The 20960-nt window shown below is 40.8% G+C and overlaps 2 protein-coding genes across 3 annotated transcripts in view; one reads left to right on the forward strand and one right to left on the reverse strand.

Annotated features, from left to right (window-relative positions):
* clip4 (CAP-Gly domain containing linker protein family member 4) overlaps nt 1–20960 on the forward strand; it is a 174287-nt gene that overhangs the window by 57720 nt on the left and 95607 nt on the right. The window contains exon 15 of one of the 2 annotated variants that reach the window (XM_022751152.1): nt 7396–7999. The exons of the other annotated variant lie outside the window; for it this stretch is intronic. Within the exon in view, the coding sequence (XP_022606873.1) occupies nt 7396–7408 (13 nt within the window). The 3' untranslated portion in view covers nt 7409–7999. Of the gene's footprint in view, nt 1–7395; nt 8000–20960 lie in introns of those variants that run through there. 2 annotated transcript variants of the gene reach the window in all.
* The window catches only part of alk (ALK receptor tyrosine kinase), a 321320-nt gene that overhangs the window by 9612 nt on the left and 290748 nt on the right, over nt 1–20960 (reverse strand). Inside the window, exons 12-25 of the mRNA XM_022751149.1 lie at nt 19896–20061; nt 18214–18361; nt 14744–14854; nt 13980–14121; nt 12632–12799; nt 11943–12041; nt 8641–8796; nt 7426–7539; nt 5317–5503; nt 4387–4477; nt 4000–4064; nt 3776–3905; nt 3544–3641; nt 644–736 (exon numbers count right to left, since the gene is read on the reverse strand). Of these exons, the coding sequence (XP_022606870.1) occupies nt 644–736; nt 3544–3641; nt 3776–3905; nt 4000–4064; nt 4387–4477; nt 5317–5503; nt 7426–7539; nt 8641–8796; nt 11943–12041; nt 12632–12799; nt 13980–14121; nt 14744–14854; nt 18214–18361; nt 19896–20061 (1768 nt within the window). The remainder of the gene's footprint in view (nt 1–643; nt 737–3543; nt 3642–3775; nt 3906–3999; nt 4065–4386; nt 4478–5316; nt 5504–7425; nt 7540–8640; nt 8797–11942; nt 12042–12631; nt 12800–13979; nt 14122–14743; nt 14855–18213; nt 18362–19895; nt 20062–20960) is intronic.

Genomic DNA, 20960 nt, shown 5'->3' on the forward strand with positions numbered 1-20960 from the left:
ACTGCATGGCACACGTGATGTCATAAGACCCTTGCCTGGTGGAATCCAGGGGTTAGTTAAGGTGAAACTGTTGACAAACAATAGCAGTGGTTGTTTGTTCAATGACCTATGTTGATGTTCAGAGCAAAAGCAGGAAGTAGTGTAACATCCTTACAGTGGTGCAGCACGTGGGAGAGGAAGTGAGGGGGCAGGGATGTGTGTACAAAGCATTTGACTGTTAATGGAGACTGAGGGTTTCTTTGTATCTCACACCAAAGGTCAGCATTTATTTCTTGGGACCAATCAGGTAAATGCTCGATAACCTTATACAAGTAACATCAGAATATGGATATGTCAGGATATATCATCACTTTTGGGTATGGTTACAGGTGCACCCTTCTGACCAGACCAAAGCCACATCCAATAGTGATGCTGGCTGTTGTCAGAGGTGCAACAGACTTCATTCTTTAGACAAAGAAGGCAGTGACAGGCTGGTATTAAGTTATTCTTCAACCATTCGATGCCACATCAGATGATGATGTGCTCTTTCTTGGTCCTGCTTTGGACCTCATCTAGACTCAAATTCAACTGAACTTGGTCAACTGGGCCAAAGTGGTCTTGCTTGCTGTCTTACATCAGTCAGTGACCTGTGTTGGAATTGTACCTGTAAATGTCTCGAGCCATCCCAAAATCTCCAATCTTGGCCACGCGGCCCGTTCCTTTGCAGGTCAGTAGGCAATTCCGAGCTGCAATGTCCCTGAAAGAGGAGAAAACACACTGAATGTCAGGGCACTGCATGTACTTACTGCTTGGACTGATGGAGCTTTATTAGAACACAATAACTCATGAGCCCTGGCACTTTAAGTCTGAATGATGTGATTTTGAATATACGGGGGGGTTATAATGTATAGAAGAGGTAGATATACTGAGCACTGACATTCACACAGCCAGATTTTGTCTTAGTTTACCATAGTTTTCATATATTTGCATCTATAAGAATGTATAAACACCTTCAGAAGCTCCCCTGCTGGATCCGAAGTTCAGTGTAACTACCAAGTTGCCCTGGGCAAGCTGGCAGAGTATATAGTTTCCTACAGTGTCTTTATGACTCTGCCCACATGGCGCATCCAGAGAGAAGATAGAAGTGTTCCATAGTATATGCAGGGGGAGTGGGTTAGAAGAGAAAATTCATAAATTTCATATTTGCACTGTACTGGGTTGGTTATTCTTTGAGAAATACAGTAGTTCACTCAGCATGCTCTACTCCTGTCTGGGGAAAAGGAAATGAAGCCCACACTGCATTCTGCTCTCCAGGCGTCTCACTTTCTTAACATCTTAAGAAGTGACGTCATGAGCACACTGCTGCTTGTCAGACTTAGGACAAGTCAACACCAGGGCCAATAAATACCCAGGATTTAATATCAAAATAACATCATGTGACACTGCTCAAACTAGATCATGAGACCGAGCACGGCTGCAATACAAACGACCGCACTAAGCTCTGTGAGTGTGTAGACAGCAACACATTGTTTTGATGTTTGGCCTCCACACTCCACACTGATTAAGTTGGATGTGAAATGACACAATGAGGATAAAGTAGTAGTTCAGACTGATTTAAACTGAGGGCTTTTTCAGACAGGGACGACACTGTGCATGGTTGCCCCACTCCAATGTGCCAGAAGTGTTTGGAACTATTCAACAATATTTTAGACCTACTTCAAATTTGATATTAAATTATTTAGTACGAAAAAAACAACAACAGCATCCATTTGCTTTTCATTTTAAGTCTAAGAAGATCTGCTTTTAACTTTGCTTGAGTCCAAGTCAGACCGAGGCAGTGAAATGTGTGTTGGTAGTATTATCAAACCAGCTACAGAAAAATTTGCTTTTCAAGAAGTAGTAGTGAAACAATCAATCCATTTAAGGGCATTTCAACTATTTCAGTAAGACTGAATTATTTCTATCATAGCACGACTAAAGTTACACACAAGACTTCCGTAAGATCTTTTCTGATGAGGTGCTGAAGCTAAATCCAAGCAGTCCTTGTTTAATGGCTCAGAAGAATTCATGCAAATGATTTGCTTTTGCTTGTAGGCAAAGGCGAGCCTTGAAATGCAGCAGTAGTTGTCATGGACTGCCAGCTGAGGGCTGAAGGAAAGGACACAGTGCTGTTGTACATGCAGCACAGTGGTTTGATAGCAGTTGTTGTTACAGTGTTAAGTGGCCTCATACAGTAGACCTTCTCTACAGTAAATTTTAACTGCAGCTTAAAGATCCATTTCACTGCAGCACTTAGAGAACAGTCTGTTATTAGTCTATTTTAACATCTGCGGTTACATTAAACTAACAGGCTCTTCTCAGCACAGTGCTTCTATTCAGGTGATTATAATTTCCATTGTGAGCACCAGGCCTGCTGTAAAATAAAGTCACCAAAGAGTAACATTACAGGATCCACCGGCCAAAAACAGATAAATACCACCACCGAAATAAGCACAGAAACACACAAAAGCCAGAGTAAGAAGTCTTCCGACAGCAGTAACCCTGTGATTTAACCACAGCTCATCTTCCAACCCGGTAATCCCTGAGAAAAAGCTGAATTTTCAGAGTAGCTGTTACTTCTCCACCATACCTCGTTCACCTGCCCTTTACTCAACCCTGAGTAAACACACCTCCATAAAAATTGAAATTAGCCTCAAGGACAGTGTTAGGGTGAATTTTAATACAGATTTGAAGGCAGGAAGGAAGGGTGAGAAAGAGGAAGAAAGAGGAGAAGGGAGCTCACAAGCTTCTGAAGAAGACTCAGCCATTAGGTGGATTGATGGGGCTTTACTGTGCCACGCTAGGGCAAATAAGGTTTAAAAGGTATTGGGTTAAAAGTCAAAGACAGACATGAAGGTAGGGGGGTGTGCTTTAATTGTTTTGATGTGACTGTAAGAGCAAGTTTGACCTTTTCCAACTCTGGTATGTGCTTGACTTTCCTCATGGACATCCAGGAATGAGCTCTTTGAGAGACAGGTTCAAGAGAATGCTTTAAATTTCTTTAGTCACATCCTCAGGTTCACCAACTGCTGTGAGTACGGATATGCAGGGGGCACTCTGTTGACTTGTGCCTTGCATACAGACCGTAAAAAGGCAAGCCGGCTACCCCATCTGGCTGCTCTGATGCTAAACTCATCACTTGTCCTTTCTGCTATCATCGAAAGGCAAAAGGCATGCAGAGTCCATATGTTACGCTTGGACGGAGGCAGTCAGCCCATAATTCTGAGAAGAAGTCAGGAGGTGAATGTGGGTAAATCTGTGTTTGTTGAGTTTGTATATTTTCTGTTGCATATTTACATTCTTATGTATGCATATCCATATGTGCTGTATATTGTTTACATCATTTATATTATTATACAGCGTTGGTGTTTGTTTTTCTCTCTTCCAATCTGTTTAGGTAGGAGGACTACAGGGCCATAGAATACAATACATCCTGTCATAATCATGTGCTGTATTTATGTATGACAGCAGTCTGTTGTTTTTTCATATGTATATGCAAATATGTGTGGTCATCTGGCGACGTACCGGTGTATAAATTGGTTCTCCTCCAGATACTGGCAGCCCTTAGCGATGTCTCTGGCCACGTTGAGAAGGTCCACCATGGTCAGGCTGGATGGGTGCTCCTGATCCAAGAGATAAAAGACACGCTCACGATTGTATATTAGCAGAGAAGTTATAAGGAAGGTGGCAAACCACTTATAAAAACCTGAATAAAAAAGCCTGTAAAACCAAAGTGCAATAGAGCTGTATGTCTCACCAGTCGGGGTCTGGTCTCCCTCAGGAAAGTCTTGAGGTCTCCTCCTGTCATCAGCTCCAGCAGGATGAACCTGGGCATGGCCTGCAGACTCACTCCTATACAACGCACAATGTTCTGGTGGCTGAACTTACTGCAGGGACAGAAACACAGCAGGGAAGTGTGTATCAAAGATGGCTTTGATGGCACAGTATGAAATATGAAATAATCGTCTGAGTGTCTCTTACCTGATGATTAGAGCCTCCATGAGGAAGTCCAGTTCATCTTGCTCTGAGCAAACCTCAGGAAGGGTCTATTGTAAAAAGAAACAAAATCTCAGTGCAATGAATGGCTATGAAGTTGTATATAGATTAGTTATTTTCATTTGTATGTAGTGCTTAACGAAAGAGGTGATTCTGTATTGGTGCAAGAAAGTCTAATGGTGCAAAATGTAACTGACTGCTTATGTTGAACTACAGTATATATAACTATACTGAGAAAAAGCATTCTTATTACAAAATTGGGTGATGTGTAATTAGTTTAGAAGCCCCTCAGGATCTGAATTGATTTAATCAAAGTTTGACCTTTGAAAAACAGATAAAAGTTATTGTTTCAGCGACTGGGTAAGAACTTACCTTAACTGCCACTTGCAGTGGACTTGGTTCACCTGGTATCCCCACAGCTAGCCCTTCATACACTTCACCAAAAGCACCGTGACCCAGACCCCTGGAGAAACACAAACACATCTATTATTTATAATTACATTTATATTTTAGGTATTAAGCCGAGACTGTCACACAGAGACTTAAACAAGAGCAATTGTAAATCTGAGATTTCTAGACTGAAGACACTGGAAACAACTAGCAATAATAGCTGTGCTAAATACACCTGAATATACCTGTGTCCAAAGAATGATGACCTATGGAGCTAAATACTGGGTAAAGAGATGAGAACCATGAAGAAAATCAACACGTTATTTCTTTCAAACAGCTTGGCAGAGAAGCTAGTCAGTATTTTAAATTAGTTGTTCACCAGCTTTTCAGTCCACAAAGGCAAATAACTCTCTGTGTGGCATCCTGTGTCAGATGTGAAAGTTCAGAATGGTGAGCTTTGACACCAGCTATTTCATTTGATTCAAGACTTGCATCGCTCTAGATGCAGGAAAATATTCATGAGTCCACGAGAAAAAGAACGTATCACAAAGACTAAGAACCGGAATGATAAACTGGTGAATTATAAACACATGAAAGATACATCAAAAATTGAAAGGAGCCCTGCAAAAATAATCAGCTGCTCGGATCACTGCAATACACCCATACACTCTGAGACTTTACACTTATAACATTAATATTTCAGGCTTTACTTTAGACTGCTAACTCTCCTACTATACCGTATTCATGAATCCACCCTGTTTAAAAAATTTGTACTTGTAGATTTTTATTACAATTACAGAGAAATAGTACAGAGGACTCTGTCACTTGTCATGTTTGCTCAGGTCATCACAGATGTAGACGGGTTTGTTAAAATCAACACTGCCACAGTTTGTTCAATCTTAAATCTTTTACCTGGTGAGGGAGATGTTGCGTCGCGGCACTTCCTTCAGGTCATTGACTGATGCCGTCTTGCCGGCGAAGCAGTAGTTGGGGTTGTAGTCAGTCATGATGGTGGAGGCCCGCAGCTTACTAAGCTTGCAGTCTGGACTCTGCAGCTCCAGCTGTATAGACTGCAGCTCTGTGTGTTTACGCCTATACACTGGTGAGATGGAAATGAAAGAGAAGTTTCATTCCACTACTGAGATATCTACAGTTTAGAAAACAAACACAACCATGAACTCATCTCCTTGTAGAAAATTATTGCTAACAGCCAAAGCACACAAAGTCGAAAGCTTTTATAGTTATTATTTCTCTAAAGACCTTTTGTTTGCACAAAAGCACTTTTTATGAAATTGAATTCCTGTGCGATTGTGAAATATTGATTGCTCTCTGTCTGATAACAGATCTGCCTCTCTAAAATATTCAGATATATCACATCTCAGAATTAAACCCACAAAACAAACATGCAAGCACATGTACAATGCATAATCTAACACGGTAACAAAGCAACAAAACCAAGACAAGTCACACTTTCCTCCTTCATGTTTCAAAAAAAGCACTTTATGTAGAATAACCCACAGTATGAAAACAGACCTTTTTCTTTTTCCCTCTCCTGCACACACACACACCCTCCTTCATGTTTCAAAAAAAGCACTTTATGTAGAATAACCCACAGTATGAAAACAGACCTTTTTCTTTTTCCCTCTCCTGCACACACACACACACTTTGTAATGCTAGAAGCCTTGACCTGGGCTGTGAACGCATTAGACATCAGGAGAATTATTTGTGTGTATTTATGTGTGTATGCTTATGTGTGTATAGGTGAGTCATTTATTTACCAAGTGCTGTCTAATGTACGAGTGCTGTCAGCCACAGGCTAAGCAGCCATCCATCATCAGTGCGTTTCATTCATCACTGAGGTAGTCCCACACATCCTCTGCTCCTGCCTCATCTACCGATGTGTGTGTGCAAGAGTGTAGGTTGGAATGGGAGTGGGACGTGTGCGTCGGTCTGCATGTGTGAGAGTGAGCGTGGGTGTGTGTGGAGGAGATGATGGCTCAATTAGTGCATATGTCTGGCTGCAGTAGCCTGAAAGCAGACAGATGTCTATGAGGCTCACTTCCCATTCTGATAACAACCTGGTAAGGGTCATCTGAGAGGGACCAGGCCAGACACTGAAGGACTGTGTTTGTGTGTGTGAGGAAAAGAGAGAACATGTGTGTATTATGCAAACGGAGGACTCATGTAATGTGAACCTCTCAGACATTTAATAGCACTGCAGAGCTCTTTATGGTCAGTAAGATCTACTTCAACTCTCCCACTTTCTCCTTGTTCATTTTAGTCGTTATCCTGACATCGTGTCATATTGTATATATAAATTGATATATTGTTTGTTCTTCTAAACCATTAATGTTAAATAGCAGAACATTGTCTCTGACTGAAATCACTCCGTATTTACTATATAGTGCACTGTACTTACCCTAATATTATATGATAGTTTTATTATGTACAATAATTTTATCATATATGCACTATATAGTGCCCACTATAATTCCAACTATGGATCGAAATGTAGTGTCGATCGTAAGTTCACTAACTTTCTGCAAACATTCCCATAATGCAATGCGTCACATTTCATAGATGTGAGAATTACCATTGTGTGACACCACACCTGTCAGGGATGATTGACAATGACTGATAATGACAGCTAGAAGGGTAAAAAGGACAGTTAGCTTTCTAATCGGAGACACACACTCCCGTCAAACATCCTACTGGTGTAGATTCTTAAGATTAAATAAGAATAAGATTCTTGGGTAATGAAGTATCACAAAAGTACCTACTATAGCTTTGCAGTGTTTTCACTTGAAAGATTGAAATATAATAAACATGAATTGACGATGAATGGAGATGTGGGATTTTCACTTGTGAAATGAAATACCTGACAATTTGTGGCATTGTTCTGTATAATAAAAAATGAAATATATCTGCTGTGGAAAACATTTTATTATCAATACCATTATTAATAACCACATTGTGTCTTAATGCCATAGAGCTACTGACTGATATGTGACAATACTCACTTATCATGACTCCGGACACAGCCAGCAGCAGGGCAGCGATGAGGGCCGAGGTGCCAACAGACAGACCCAGCGCCAGGTGGGAGAGAGACGGCTGGGGAGGCAGCAGGAACACCTCTGACAAGGGGAAACAACAGCGTTGCACAGTTGTTATCTTCCCCAGAGGAGTATTAACATTCACTTCGCCACTCTGATCCCCAACTTAATTAATGATGTGAAAGCGATGACACAACAGAGCTTAGGAGCAGTGACGGCTAGTGCATGTCAATTCTTTTTCAGTGGCGAGGGGTGATCTCATTTCACTTCTCTAAGCTGAAGAACAAATCTGAACACCGAGTGAGACCATATTGAGATTGTGACCTTTTATGACCCAGCATCATAGAATTATCTACTGCTTGTCATTACTGAGAACAGATTTGTAAATCATAGGGCAAGGAGACACTCTAGGTCATTAAGATATTATTGAGATGGTAATAGCCCTGTTATTTGCTTCAAATTATAAAGTGACATTCCGCCATATTAATTCATTTCAGATCTACATTCATACATTCATTATTCATGTGAGATTACAAATCATAATTAAAGAGGCAATTATAGGTCCACAGGAGGTTTGTCTACATTCCTTTGTTACAGTGTAACTCAAGAAGAAGATACAGCACTTGTGTGAAAGCAGATTTTTAGTCAAGGTTGACAATGTCTAATGTGTAGAACGAACTGCATGAACTTTCAGCCCATTATGAAGTGACTCTAAATCTATTGTACAATGTCACTACATGAGTATCCAGGTGAAACCTTTTATCCTAAACCCCTGACATGATAAGATAAAGAGCTTTTATCTGACTGCAGCACAGAGATCAAGCCACAGAACAGGTCCCATCACTTAGAAAACACAGGCTAATAGTGCTATAGGTGTATTCATTTTCATTAACAGGTTAGCTTATCCTAGGGATTGATAATAATTATTATGAATGATTAAGGCACTATAGAACAACGTTTCCTCAGATAAAGATTCAATAAAGCACAGAGCCTCCCAGGCTTAATTACTTTTGTAGATTAATTCATTATCTATTCACAGAGTCATAGTCTATTACAGGTACAATTACATTCAGCTTAACTCATTCCTACGACTGAATTAATTCAACATATTTGTGTGGAACAAGGAGAAATAGACTATGGTTCACTTTTCATACTATACTACTATAATACTATATGTGAGACCTGTAGCGTTGATGCAGGACACTCCATCTGGTGCCAGGATGAGGTAATCATCACAGAAGCAGACGATACTGTCCTTGGTCTCGTGGCATTCACCGCTCTCACAGTGGCTGCAGTTCTGCACCGGACTGATGATCACCTCACCGTCCCCCTCCATAGCTTTAGGCACATACAGCACATATAGCGCGCACAACCACACACACACACACACACACACACACACACTCAGAATGTCTCGCAGTAAAATGAGCAAAAAGTTCATTTACTAGAGGTGATCCCTAATTAAAGAATGCATGAGGGGTTTTTATTCTCCCCAACATTATCACCCAGCATCCAGTCTACATAGTTACACAATATACTATACTACATAATACTAACAATAATAAGAAATCTCTCTCCTTGTGGTTTCTCACTCAACAATTGCCTCCATATTCAGAGGTCTGGAATTAGGAACAGTGAAAACAAAACTGCAGATGAGTCTGAGTATCAGGCTTATTCAAGACAAGTATATGTTCAATAAATGTAATTAAATTGAGGTTTGTTGCCAAATGAATGGGTGTGTTTAAAAACTGGTTTACAGCGCAGTGAAAAACATACTGATCTTTATATTTATGGAAAATGCGGTGACTGACTGCTCTTCAGTTTTTCTGTTATATCACATGAAAACTCAAAGCATTCAGGTATTTGGTGCTGCTGTGGTCTGACAGACTGAGCTCAACACGGCATATGTGTTCTGTTCATGGTCAACAAGTTTATTGCCGCAGTGTAACTGTTCACAGCACACTTGTCTTTGGCTGTTTCATCTCCAGCATGATTCAATTTCACGAACAGAACTACCCTGCAAGTACAAACTATATGAGATGAAATAAGCCAGTGCTGGTCATCATTTGAGCATCACACGAGCTTGCACATTTTCATTTCAGCCTCATCTTTCCATAAACTATCTGCCGCGTTCTTCGGCTCGAACAAAATCTGCAGACTCCCTGTTATCCGTGACACAACTGCTCATACTGTCATAACTTGATAATAGATTTTACAACATCCTTTACTTTTATTTAGACTTAAAAGAAATCAATTAATGTAATAGTAAATCACAGCAAGTGGGAACAAATCAGTCTAACATGAATTAGTTATGGGCTGTCCGTAAAAGCTTGTCCTGTTTAGTAAGCAAAGCAAATGCCCTCATCTGCAGAATCTATTTTCTCCCATCATTCTGTTATCAGCTCTATAAGTACAAATACATAAATCTAACCGAGAAACATTTGAAAGGTTTCGAAAGAAGACTACAAATGTCTTGAGAACAGATGGTGACTCTATACTAATGTGTTGGTGGTACTCTGTGTTCTGTGTCTCTACATGCATGTTACTCCTCTACTGGGGTGAAGAAGGTGACGATGGCTTCTCTTATGAATTTTACAAATATTTCTGGGACATTCTGTCTGCACTCTTTGCTTTTGTTTAATCATATAATTATATTTGCCAAGAAACAACTTCTCATCTATCAAAGCTAAACAAGAACAGGCTGTACAGATGAGTCATTTCCCGACCGATAAGCATGTTGAATAATTTTCTTAGATCCTTGCCATGCACATATAAAACTGCATTTTCTCTTCTCACACAGGTGGATCAAGTGAGATTCACTGAAGCTCTCCTGTCCTCTAATAACATGCATGTTTCTCCAGTGCCAACGAGCATATAGTGATGGCAATGTGACTGGATGACTGTGCAGCCCTATCTGTATTATTCGACCGGTTTTGAAACAGCCTGTATCCGGTGGATTAGGGCACTGTATTGCAAACCGGTTGCCTCTGTCAACATTAATGAAATGATTTTTTATCCTGTTTTAGGTCTTTCAGTGCACACAGCAGGGTTGTCCGGTATTTCCTGCTGTTTTTATTTGAGCTCGACAACCTGCCTATGCAGTTCAAGCTGAGACGGAAATTACTGGTGTAGCCATTTGTGATTATAACTTCAAACCACAAATGCCCTTAAACCTGACCTTTACAATGATGATATTCTTTAAAGTTATCAAATCACAGATATTACATCCTGATATTTCATTCTCTGTGTTATGATAATGATTCAGGCCTTTTGGTAAACGCTGGTAATAAATCATGCCTCTCTCCCAAATTTCTCCAAAAATGCTTTCAAGAAGTGAACAGTTTATTATGCAGGAATATAAAACCTTGAATCATTAAACCTTAAACCGGTGTACAGATAGATGTAGACTGTATATGATGTGGACAGATGCCTATCTTTATTATCTGTGGACACTGCAGGTATTTGGGAACTGCTGCTGGACAGAGAACATCTGTTTATGGCCTGGCAAGCGCTATGATTGTATCCTGTATTGCTGTCAGATCCCTTTAGCTGTTAAACTTCCTGTTTTATATTTTATGTTTTGAATTTTATTTACTTTTATTGTAAATAACGTTGTAACTTGATTTTGAAAGGTGCTGTAAACACGGTTAATGGAGAGGAATGAGGATAATGTGTAATTTAATAAACAAAACATTTTGTGCAGATTGAAAAACCAGATTTCTCTTATTTACAGCTGAAATTCATTCTGAAATCTTTCTCTCTAAGAGGAAATGAGAAATTGAGGCTTGTGGCTGTTGAAAGCACTGCCTCACTAGACAGCATCATCCCTATTAAAGCTCAATGGGAGAGAGATATGGGTGCGTACTTTACTACAGCCCAATGGAAGACAATTTTAAAAAGCACTCTAATTTCTATTTTCCATTTTCATTTTTTTCTATTTCTCTACAGATGATGTATGGCTGGTCTATAGGTTTAACACTACAGCTGAAATTTCAGGCTGTGGTTTTAGCACCTGTCAAGTTCAAATGTACAAGGAGAGTAGATAAGTTTACTGATCAGTTCCATCTCTCTATCTGGAGGCATTTTAATCAATATAAATAATCTGTTCTATAGTCTTTGGCTGGAATGAAAAACTTCAGTCTCTGGACCTCCATGGAACAACTGTCTGGATCTGTAGTACATTTTAACAAAATCCTTTTTTGAGTAAAGCAACTTTGTGCTGTACAAATCTGTATTAGTTTTCTGGCTTGTAAAAACCTTGTAGAAAGCAAAGCAGATGCAGCACAACAAAAACTAATCTAAAATGTCAATTGGAAAAACAGTTTTTCTCATCATCATTCTGCGAAGTACAAACATATTAACTCTCACCTAGAAACAATACAAAGTTATCAAATGTTGAATACAAATATGTTGACTGCAGATGTTCGACTGCGGAATGGTTTGTCTGTATCTTTTAAACACGGCCTAGAATCCTCTCACATTACCTTTCAGAGGATAGAGGAAGGGCTCTCCCTCTGGACCCAGGAAAGAGGTGCCATCATCACCATCATGTTTGGGGTTGTTATCTACGGAGGTGTTACCCCCTGAAACAAGGAGGGCAACACAAACACAATTATCAGTAACAAAACCTCAGCATCATAGTTTCACCAATTAACACATGGTGTATTCAAAGGGAATTCTGCTGTAATCCCAGTCAAACTTACTCCGATTGCCCACCCTTTTTTTTTCTTTCATCCTTGTACTTACCAATGCATTCTAATGTAGAGTAACAGTTATCTGCTATGCTTTCCACCCTATTTGCTTTAGTGTTATTTATATTTCTTATAATTTGATTTTCTTCATGCCTTCTGTGTATGAACCATTGCTGTAATGACCCAGTTTTCTACAGAGGATCATTGAAGTTTATCTTGCATAACAAACACAACTCAGTGTTTATGCCAAGTACACAGTGATACACAGTGTCATAATCTAATACTGACTTACAGTGATTGGTCAGTTAGAGGGCGAGGACATATTCAACCTGATCCTTTATCCGTATAAACTCTGTCACTCTGTCACATTCAGTGTAAAACTCATGTGGCACTGTTAGATGTACAATTGGGTCCTACAGCCCAAGACAAATGATTTATTAAACTTTTTTCTCAGAAAAACCTTGGAAATCTTTTGGACTAACCTCTGTAGCCTCCGCCGCCACCTCCAGACATACAGCCACCCCCGCCGCCCCCGAAGCCGCCACGGGTTTGCCAGAACTTTTGACAGGCCTGCCCACCCTGGCCCCCCAGCACCAGTGGTCTGCCGCCCTGACTGACAGGACCACTATCGTTCCAACCTCCACCTCCACCTGTCACCAAACACACATTTGATATGATGTGAAGTAATGTGTTGTGTTGTGGATCACAGTGTGTGTGATAGAGGCGAAGGAAGAGAAAGAGAGTTCTTAAGTGGGTCAAAGCAGCGGAAAAAATGCTAAACTGCAGAAATACATGTGGCATGTCTATGGGCGCACATGCGCGCACACACACGCACGCACACACACACACACACACACACACACACACACACACACACACACACACACACACACACACAAAGTATCATGTATATTCACATAACCATGCACAACAATCCCCTATTAGTGATAACAACACGGGTTAGAGCAGAGACCACAAAAACAAAAATCCCTTCAAAGAGACCTGGTAACACAAGATTAAAGTTATAGCTAATAAAGTTAAAACTAATCCTTCACATATTTCCCAACACCAGCCAATTTAATTTTCCCCTTTTGTTTTCCTCCTTCTCTTCTGAAGCCTGAGAGATACAAATAATTAAAAAACAAAAAAATTAAAAAACAAAAAAAAGAGATGCTGAATATTTAATTCACGAGTTTCCTCAAAAGTAAACGTTGGGCTTTGTGAAGATGTGAAAAATCAATATCTTGTGTTTTCTGGGATGCTCGTCAGCTCTAAGTACATGAATAATGGAACCTGCAGTGTGCATGGATACAACACTACACTTAGTTCTGCCCAGTGAAGTCCCCGACATGAATTATCATGAGTAGGGCCACACGGTTTTGCTTTTGTCAAAACACAAACTCGCACACACACAGGTGAAATATCTATGAAACTTGTATGTTAAGACAGAAGTAAAAACCTTCAGGGGGAATGGATATGTTTACAAGTACAGGTAGACATGCAAATGAACACTTCCACTCCAGGCTATCTGTAAACCTGGCTTATTATTGCAGTTGCATGCAGAGGGAATAGAAAACACATGGCATTTCTCATCCTAAAGTTGGAAAAGATAAGACATACACATTATAGCACTGCAATGGGTTATTAGTCATTACTCTCATCCATTATGGTGACAATGTCTCATACACATTTACTACACTATAAGTGTGTATAAGATACACTGTATTCTTCCTGTAATAATCTCTCTCACTAACATATAACTGCTGTCACAAACTGTATTTCCCTTCACATGCACAGAGCCACCACACATCAAAGCTGTGCGTAGCATACCTGCTGCGTTTGACTTCCCATTGTGTCCAGGTTGGCTGGGGTCATAGTCCATCTGCTCCAGCTGGGTTTCTGATTGGCTGCTGTAGCCTCGGCCTCCTCCCCCAGCAGCAATGATGAGGGGCATGTACACTCCTTTCTCCACCTGAGTCATCATTTTTACAGATATATTTACATAGAGGCTTCTGCTCAAAGGAAAAACTACATTTAGGAAATGCACTTACTTGCTTTCTAGCTGAGAGTTATATGAGAACACTGATACAACTTATATTTTTTTACAAGGGGGGAAACAGCTGTCCTGACTTTGTTCATATGTTAAAAACATTCCACTGCTAAAGCTCACAAATCACACGTTATGTCCTCTTTATTTAATCCACACAAGTTGCTAAGAAAACCAGTTGTCAGGTAACCAGTGGAGATTCCGGAAACCCAAGGAGTAGTCCAACACATAACCCCTCTAAAACAGTTTTATGCAACATAACATGTTAATTAGTGAGCTTCAGCTCTGGTGCTAGTTGGAATCTGTGACCCTCAGACAGATCCTAGCTAACTGTTCCCTCTGTTTCCAGTCTTCATGTTAAGATATGCTAACCAGCTGCTGGTTGTAGCCTGACTCTTGGCAAGAAAGCAAATAAGCATATTGCTTTTGTGTCTGTGTGTGTGTGTCACATGTTTTTCACTGGAATATCATATGAAACTCTATAAATCCCTACACAGTCCTGCATAAAAACATCTCCCGGACTGTAATTCCCTCAGCAACTTCTTACCTTGAATACATATGTAGCACCGCCACCTCCTCCTCCGCCCCCTTTCACTTGGGTTTTGTTCACCATTGGGCTACTCTGTTCCAGGCAGATCTTATTCAGTACAGCGTTGGACTGCAAGGAGAGAGAGAAATGTCAGTTCACCAAAGAATTGCTTTCACTGATGTCAGTCAGTCCCAGCTGCTGTGAGTCCAAGGTTTTAGCATAACAATGGTGCGCAAATACCAAGCAGAAACATCAATATGCAAACAGGAACTGGAAAGAAAGTCCACTGTTCCCTTTATGAGATAATTCTATTGTGGTTTGATTTTTTTTTAGTGATTTTCTGTGTTTAACATGACTGTAAGTCTGTGACACTGCTGCTGAGCAGCTTCCTGTTCATGAGGGTTGGATTAATGTTACTGAATGAATATGACATGTCAGGAGTTGATTTTATGCTGTTTCAAATAAATTCATACTGTATATATGGTATAGTTAATTATGTTGCAGATGTGTGAATAAAGTGTGAATATATTTTTTATGTTTTTTACCGATTTTCTATACTTGCTATACTTGATGAATATCTTCGTCTTCATGTTCCCGATGTGACCAATAGCCTTTTTATTGCATACCAATAACAATGGTCATCTGTGTTATCATTGCTGCAGGTTAAATGAGTTGAAAATAATGCATTGCATCTTAGAGGGGTATGAATCTGTGTAAAAACTACCCTAACATGATTCCATTGGCATTTTGCTTTAAGTTGATTTATGTTGTTAACCAATAACCAGTGTCAGCCAGCTTGTAATTGTTCCACTCTGGCTCCCAGAAATACATCCTGTATTAAAATGGAACTGGACATTATGTTGGCAAATGATGTGAGTATGGGGACTTTGCCATAGCTGAGGTTTTGTGAATTGATGTGCCTGCCTTGTATGTGCTATCCTGCTGAACCGCCTGGAGCCAGTCCTACTCTGAGAGCGAGAGGGCATAAGTTTCCTCCTCTCACTCTGGCTGAACCTCACACGATCACACTCACAGTCACTCATCGCTCTCTTCGACTCCCACATCTGTCTGAACCTGGAACTGGGAGGGAGGAGGGGGCGGGACTTTAGTGACTGTGATTGACAGGTTGAGGGGGTAAAAGGCAGTGCATTCAAATGTTTTGGGAGAGTCTTCCTCACTGTCTCTCTCTCCCTCTCAGCCTGTTCTGTCACGGCAGCTCCTCACTTTAAAGTTGAGTTTGTGTCTGAGAGAGACAGAGACGAGACGAGGTGTGTGTGTGTGTGTGTGTGTGTTGGGTATGTGGATGAGCACAGTAGAAAGAGAAAGACACGCACAGAAAGAGTGAGTATCAGTCAGGACAAGGAGGGTATCATTTCCCTCACCAGGGGGAAGGCTACTTGTGAAAAATACTGTTCTACAGTACAAATCACTTTCAGAGTGACCCTTTGGAGAGAGTCCCTGCCTCTCCCTGTCAGAACAGACGGAAAAAAGGGGAACCTTAAACGACTTCAGTCTCAGTTTGGAACAGCCCAGCCCCTCTCTGCTGTACTGAGCACTTCAAGACACACTGTGTTAAAACCTAATCACTAGATGACAGTGGTGAGGACCTCAGCCAGCAAAGCTTCATGTTCTGCCTCTTGAAAACAAACCCAGATGCCTGATATCCCGCTATAACCATCCACGATACAAAAAGGGCTGCTACATCAGCTTCTTATAATTCATGTCGGAAAACCATTAATCTAAATGTTTACATTTCATATGAAGGCTTTTTCTTTAAATGTTTTCATTTTCAATGTGACTTTTTCATACTTTTTTTGTACTTCTATGCTGTCCCTCTTCTTCCTCAGTATAAGAGCAGTGTGCATCAAGATGGCTAGTGTTAGAAGAAACATCGGAGAGACTCATGTTTGAGCCTCAGTCAGACCCAGACTCAGATGAGGAGTCTGTGGAGACCAGAACCAGAACCAGAGACTAGCAGACAGATCAGAACTGTTTATGCTGTTTGTTAGCCGTCAGTGGCTGACACAATGTTAGTAGTTGTGCTAATGCAGACTCTCGCTCACCCCACTGACAACTGTCTCTACACCTATTGGTTTGGATTGGTTCCTTAGGTTTGTGATCTATGAAAGCCTGGCTGCCTGAATCTGTGTTTTTGAGGCAGTGATTCGTTCACTGCAGTTTCATGATGGAAATATGGCGTTGACTGCTTATTTTGCTCATGATATGTTTTGTATCATATAAGAAACACCATATGGACATGCCCACAAGGTTGAAAACATGATTTTCATTGTGGGGGGTCTTTAAGATGAGTGCTCTAACCAGTTAATTCCTTAAAGTGAACATTAATAAGACCAATATATTGTGTAGAGGATACTTTTATGTTGACATGCTGTAGCTGTCTTTGTGTAACACATGGCCTCCATTTCTTAGAGCAAAAGGTAGAGCAGTTTTATGATGTTTTTCCCATTAATATGGAAATGTGTTGTTACTTTATACATGAATATAACTATAAACAAGGGCACAGAAACCTTACCTTACACAGCATGTGTCATAAAGACATAAAAACGCCTATACAGCCCACAGATGAACTGTGTGAACTCTACAGAAAGTCATGTATTTTACTGTATGTGTTTTGTGAAACATTTAAGACTCTGTTGGTAATTTCCTCAGTGACTGTTGTTTGACAAGTGTCAAACTTCAGCAACTACATTCTCCCCCAGTTTCAGGGGAGGGACAGGCCTAAATTTTAGAACATCTAAATAGCGTATGATGGATGGTTTCACTGGCGACTGGAGGGATTGTGAGGGTTTTAGTCTCAGTGTTGTGAACTGTGAGAGGAAGCATGCTGTGCTGCTGCCAGTGAAGAAACTCCAGAGCATAATGGATGACAGCCACCCCTGGCAAAAGAACACAAGTAAGCTTAAGAATGACAACGGGGAGATCACTGCAAGCGTCGTTGCAGATTTAACAGTTGTTGGTGGCCAAAAACAAAGATACAACTTAAAGCACGGGTAGTGGGTCAGGTCTGGGGACCCCTCAGGCTCCATGAGGAGGATTGCCAGGGCCCCTGAAAGTTATCCTGTTTGTAAAATGCTTAAGAATGTTGAGTCTCACTGTAAATCTCCCTTCCACTACTATCTAGTTGTACAGTGTGGACAAGCAAAAAATTCAATCAAATTTATCAAGCAACTTTAAACTTCCTACATTGGCATTGTTTGGAAAAAACAAACACATGGGGGATAGTGAAGTTATACCCATTTGTGGGTCCATAAAAAAGAAAAATTGGATTATTTCAGAAATGTGAATCATTTATAGCTATTTTACAATAGACCTGTAAATTGAATGTATAATTATTCATTTTTCTTGTAGTATCTTGCTTTAGGAGAAACTGTAAACTACTGTATAGGTTCTCATATGCCACTGAACATCTGTTTACTGACTCATAGATAGTTGACTCATTGAATCACAATGAATTAAAAAACACTCACATTGGGGCATGCGTCTTCTCCTTGCTGTCCCACCAGGATGTAAAGCAGATCTCCTCTCCTCAGCAGGAAGTCTCCGGTGATGTAGACGCCATGTGACCTGCTCATGGCCAATACACTACGACCGCCAGCGGCACCGTAGGCTGTGATCCTGATTTTCACACATGAAAACAAAAACAACTCACAAATAAAAAAAAAACTAATTACTGAGATAATTATTCTAATGATAGAGGAAATGGAAGGCTGGTTGATTCCATTTAGTTTTAAAAGGATTTTATGGGTTTAACTCTTTCACCCAACAATAATGATGCTTTTATTGTATGTTCTGGGTTGTACTGTACTTGTTTATCAGAAATAACTTGAGGCTGATAAACAGTCGTATTCCCCCAGTGATTTCATGAGTGTGCAACATTAAATAACTACCAATGTTAATTTGGAAACACTGAAACACACTTTCACCATGAGTGTTTTTAATCAACCATTTGATCTAGCATGGCACACTATAAAAACATACGTAAACAGAACTAGACTGCATAGACTACAGTGCATGGGCACACAAACAGACCTACAAATACACACCTTTGTAGCAGAAGACACTAATTTCAAATGCTCCAGTTTTCTTGCCAAGAAAAAAACAACAGCTTGATTGGTTTTTGGGAGTGCTTCGATATTTCTTATCCCTGGTGGTTGAGCTTGGTGGGGAGAGAAAGAACGTTGCCCGGTGCTCAGTAGCTACCTCAGCTGTTTGCCTAATGACTTTTGGGAGATGCAGAGCGCATATGCATCTCTGTGGCCGTCTGTCAGCTTCGTTTACAGGCTCTGCCAGCTAAACCAGGCCGAATCAAGACCACATTTTTGGAGTTTGTGTGGAGACAGAAGGTGTTTTTCTAAAACTCCAGGACATGTGTTATGACAGTGAGGTCCACGTTGTTGTTTGCTAGGTATTTTAAGACTCAAGGCTTTTGGCTGAGCTTAGCGGTGTGTGTGTAGAACTGCGTGCCTGTTTGTTTCTGTGTGGTTGTGGGAGGTGAGCAGCTTTCAGGGGCATCTCTGTTTGAAGAGTCCAAGTCAAATCCAAGTTAAACGCCTCATGTTGTCATGAATGCCCACAGGAGAAATATTGATCCTGCACGAGGTAGTGGATATTACAGCATTAATCTTGGGGCAGTACACAGTTTGAGGTCAAGGTGCTGTGGCTGATTGTTAAGGTATTTTGAAGTCGTAAAGGCCACCAACTTGGATATGGAGGAGGGTAGTTTTTGGATTTTGGAGTCAGGTGTGGAGTGAATCATACTATTTAGCTGCCATTACTCCAGTCTCTGCTCCCCTCTGCAAGAATCTGATAGTGATATTTCTCTGTTTGCTTGTGGAAGATTGATGTGCTGCCGATGCACAGAGGAGAGGAGGTGGGTGTGAGGAAGAGTCTGCATTGCTGCGAAAAAGACTGTGTGAGTTGCACAGAGTGCTAATGCCTAAAAATGAGAGATGTGTACTGTACACTGTATGTGTTGAATGCTCATGAGTCCAAGTATATATACCCAATGATTGGCCTTGCAACACAATGAGATCCTTCATAAAGAGATAAATTGTCAAAGAGTGGGTGCTGAGTAAAAAATTTGCTCTACAAATAATGGTGAGGTCTGATGTTTATGTGCTCAGGGGCTGTACTCTGGCATCAGTCGTACCTGTAGGTGCCAGTTTCCAGGACGCGCCACATTTGAATGCCTTTGAAGGGGCCTCGGGTGCCTACTGTCACGTTGACGTTGCTGTTCCTGTAGGAGTTGAGGCACTGAGTGGGAGTCGGGCCTTCAGGGCCCACTGCCCCACAGGTATGAAAAATCCATTTTTTGGCTGCACATGAAGAAAAAGAAAAAACAACATTTAGCACTTCACAGAGCACACACAGCCGCAGACACACTCTGCATTCAGTCTCACATGCATTTAAACAAACTTAAAGATGACAGAGAGGCTGAAATTCAATGCACACCACAGACTCATTACAGTTCTATTTGTCTCACATTCATTCCACTTCACATTCCCCACTGCTCCGCTTTCATGTCAATAAAACCCAAATATAGAGATATGAAACAAATTATTACATATTGGGGGGGGGGCAAGCTTCAAACTGGAAGCTACGCATATGAGATGCTGCCATCATCACATTCACAACTGCAGCAGGGTAGTGACAGGATCACAGGTGACAAACATTTCTCCTCATTTTCGCTGTAATCCCACGTGCTGGTGCTAATTGGGGTTCTTTTCACTGTAGTTAGCACAAGATTAGTCTTGTCAGATGGACGCGGAAGGACTTAACACCGCAGTGCTAAATCCTGATTTAAGGCTTGTGAACACAGAGCAGAGAGGACGACACCAGGGAGTGAAGCACCGCTTTCGCTCTCATTTCTTTCTCCCTCAGCCTGCCTGTGAACTCTCTGAGACTGCTTATCATTCATTTCAGAGCACGAGTGATTATTGCAAATCTGACACCAGCTAAAGTCAAAGGCGTTCAACTCGCATGGTGGTTTTTGTGACTTTAGACTTGCTGCTGAGTCTGACTGTAATAATGTTTGTGATTTAGATTTAGAATGGGCAGACATAGGCATTTTTTAGTTTTTTTTTTCTTACTTTTTGCTTTAAAGAGAAGAGATAGCTTGAGAGAAGTCTCAGGAGTGCAACCTAAACTTATGATGCTTTCACCACAACACCTTTTGCTGTTGAAGTTGCCTGCTGTGAAGTGCCTATTAGAGCTG

This window comes from Seriola dumerili, unplaced genomic scaffold (genome assembly GCF_002260705.1).
Source record: "Seriola dumerili isolate Sdu_G_001 unplaced genomic scaffold, Sdu_1.0 BDQW01000149.1, whole genome shotgun sequence".
Classification (NCBI taxonomy): Eukaryota; Metazoa; Chordata; class Actinopteri; order Carangiformes; family Carangidae; genus Seriola; species Seriola dumerili.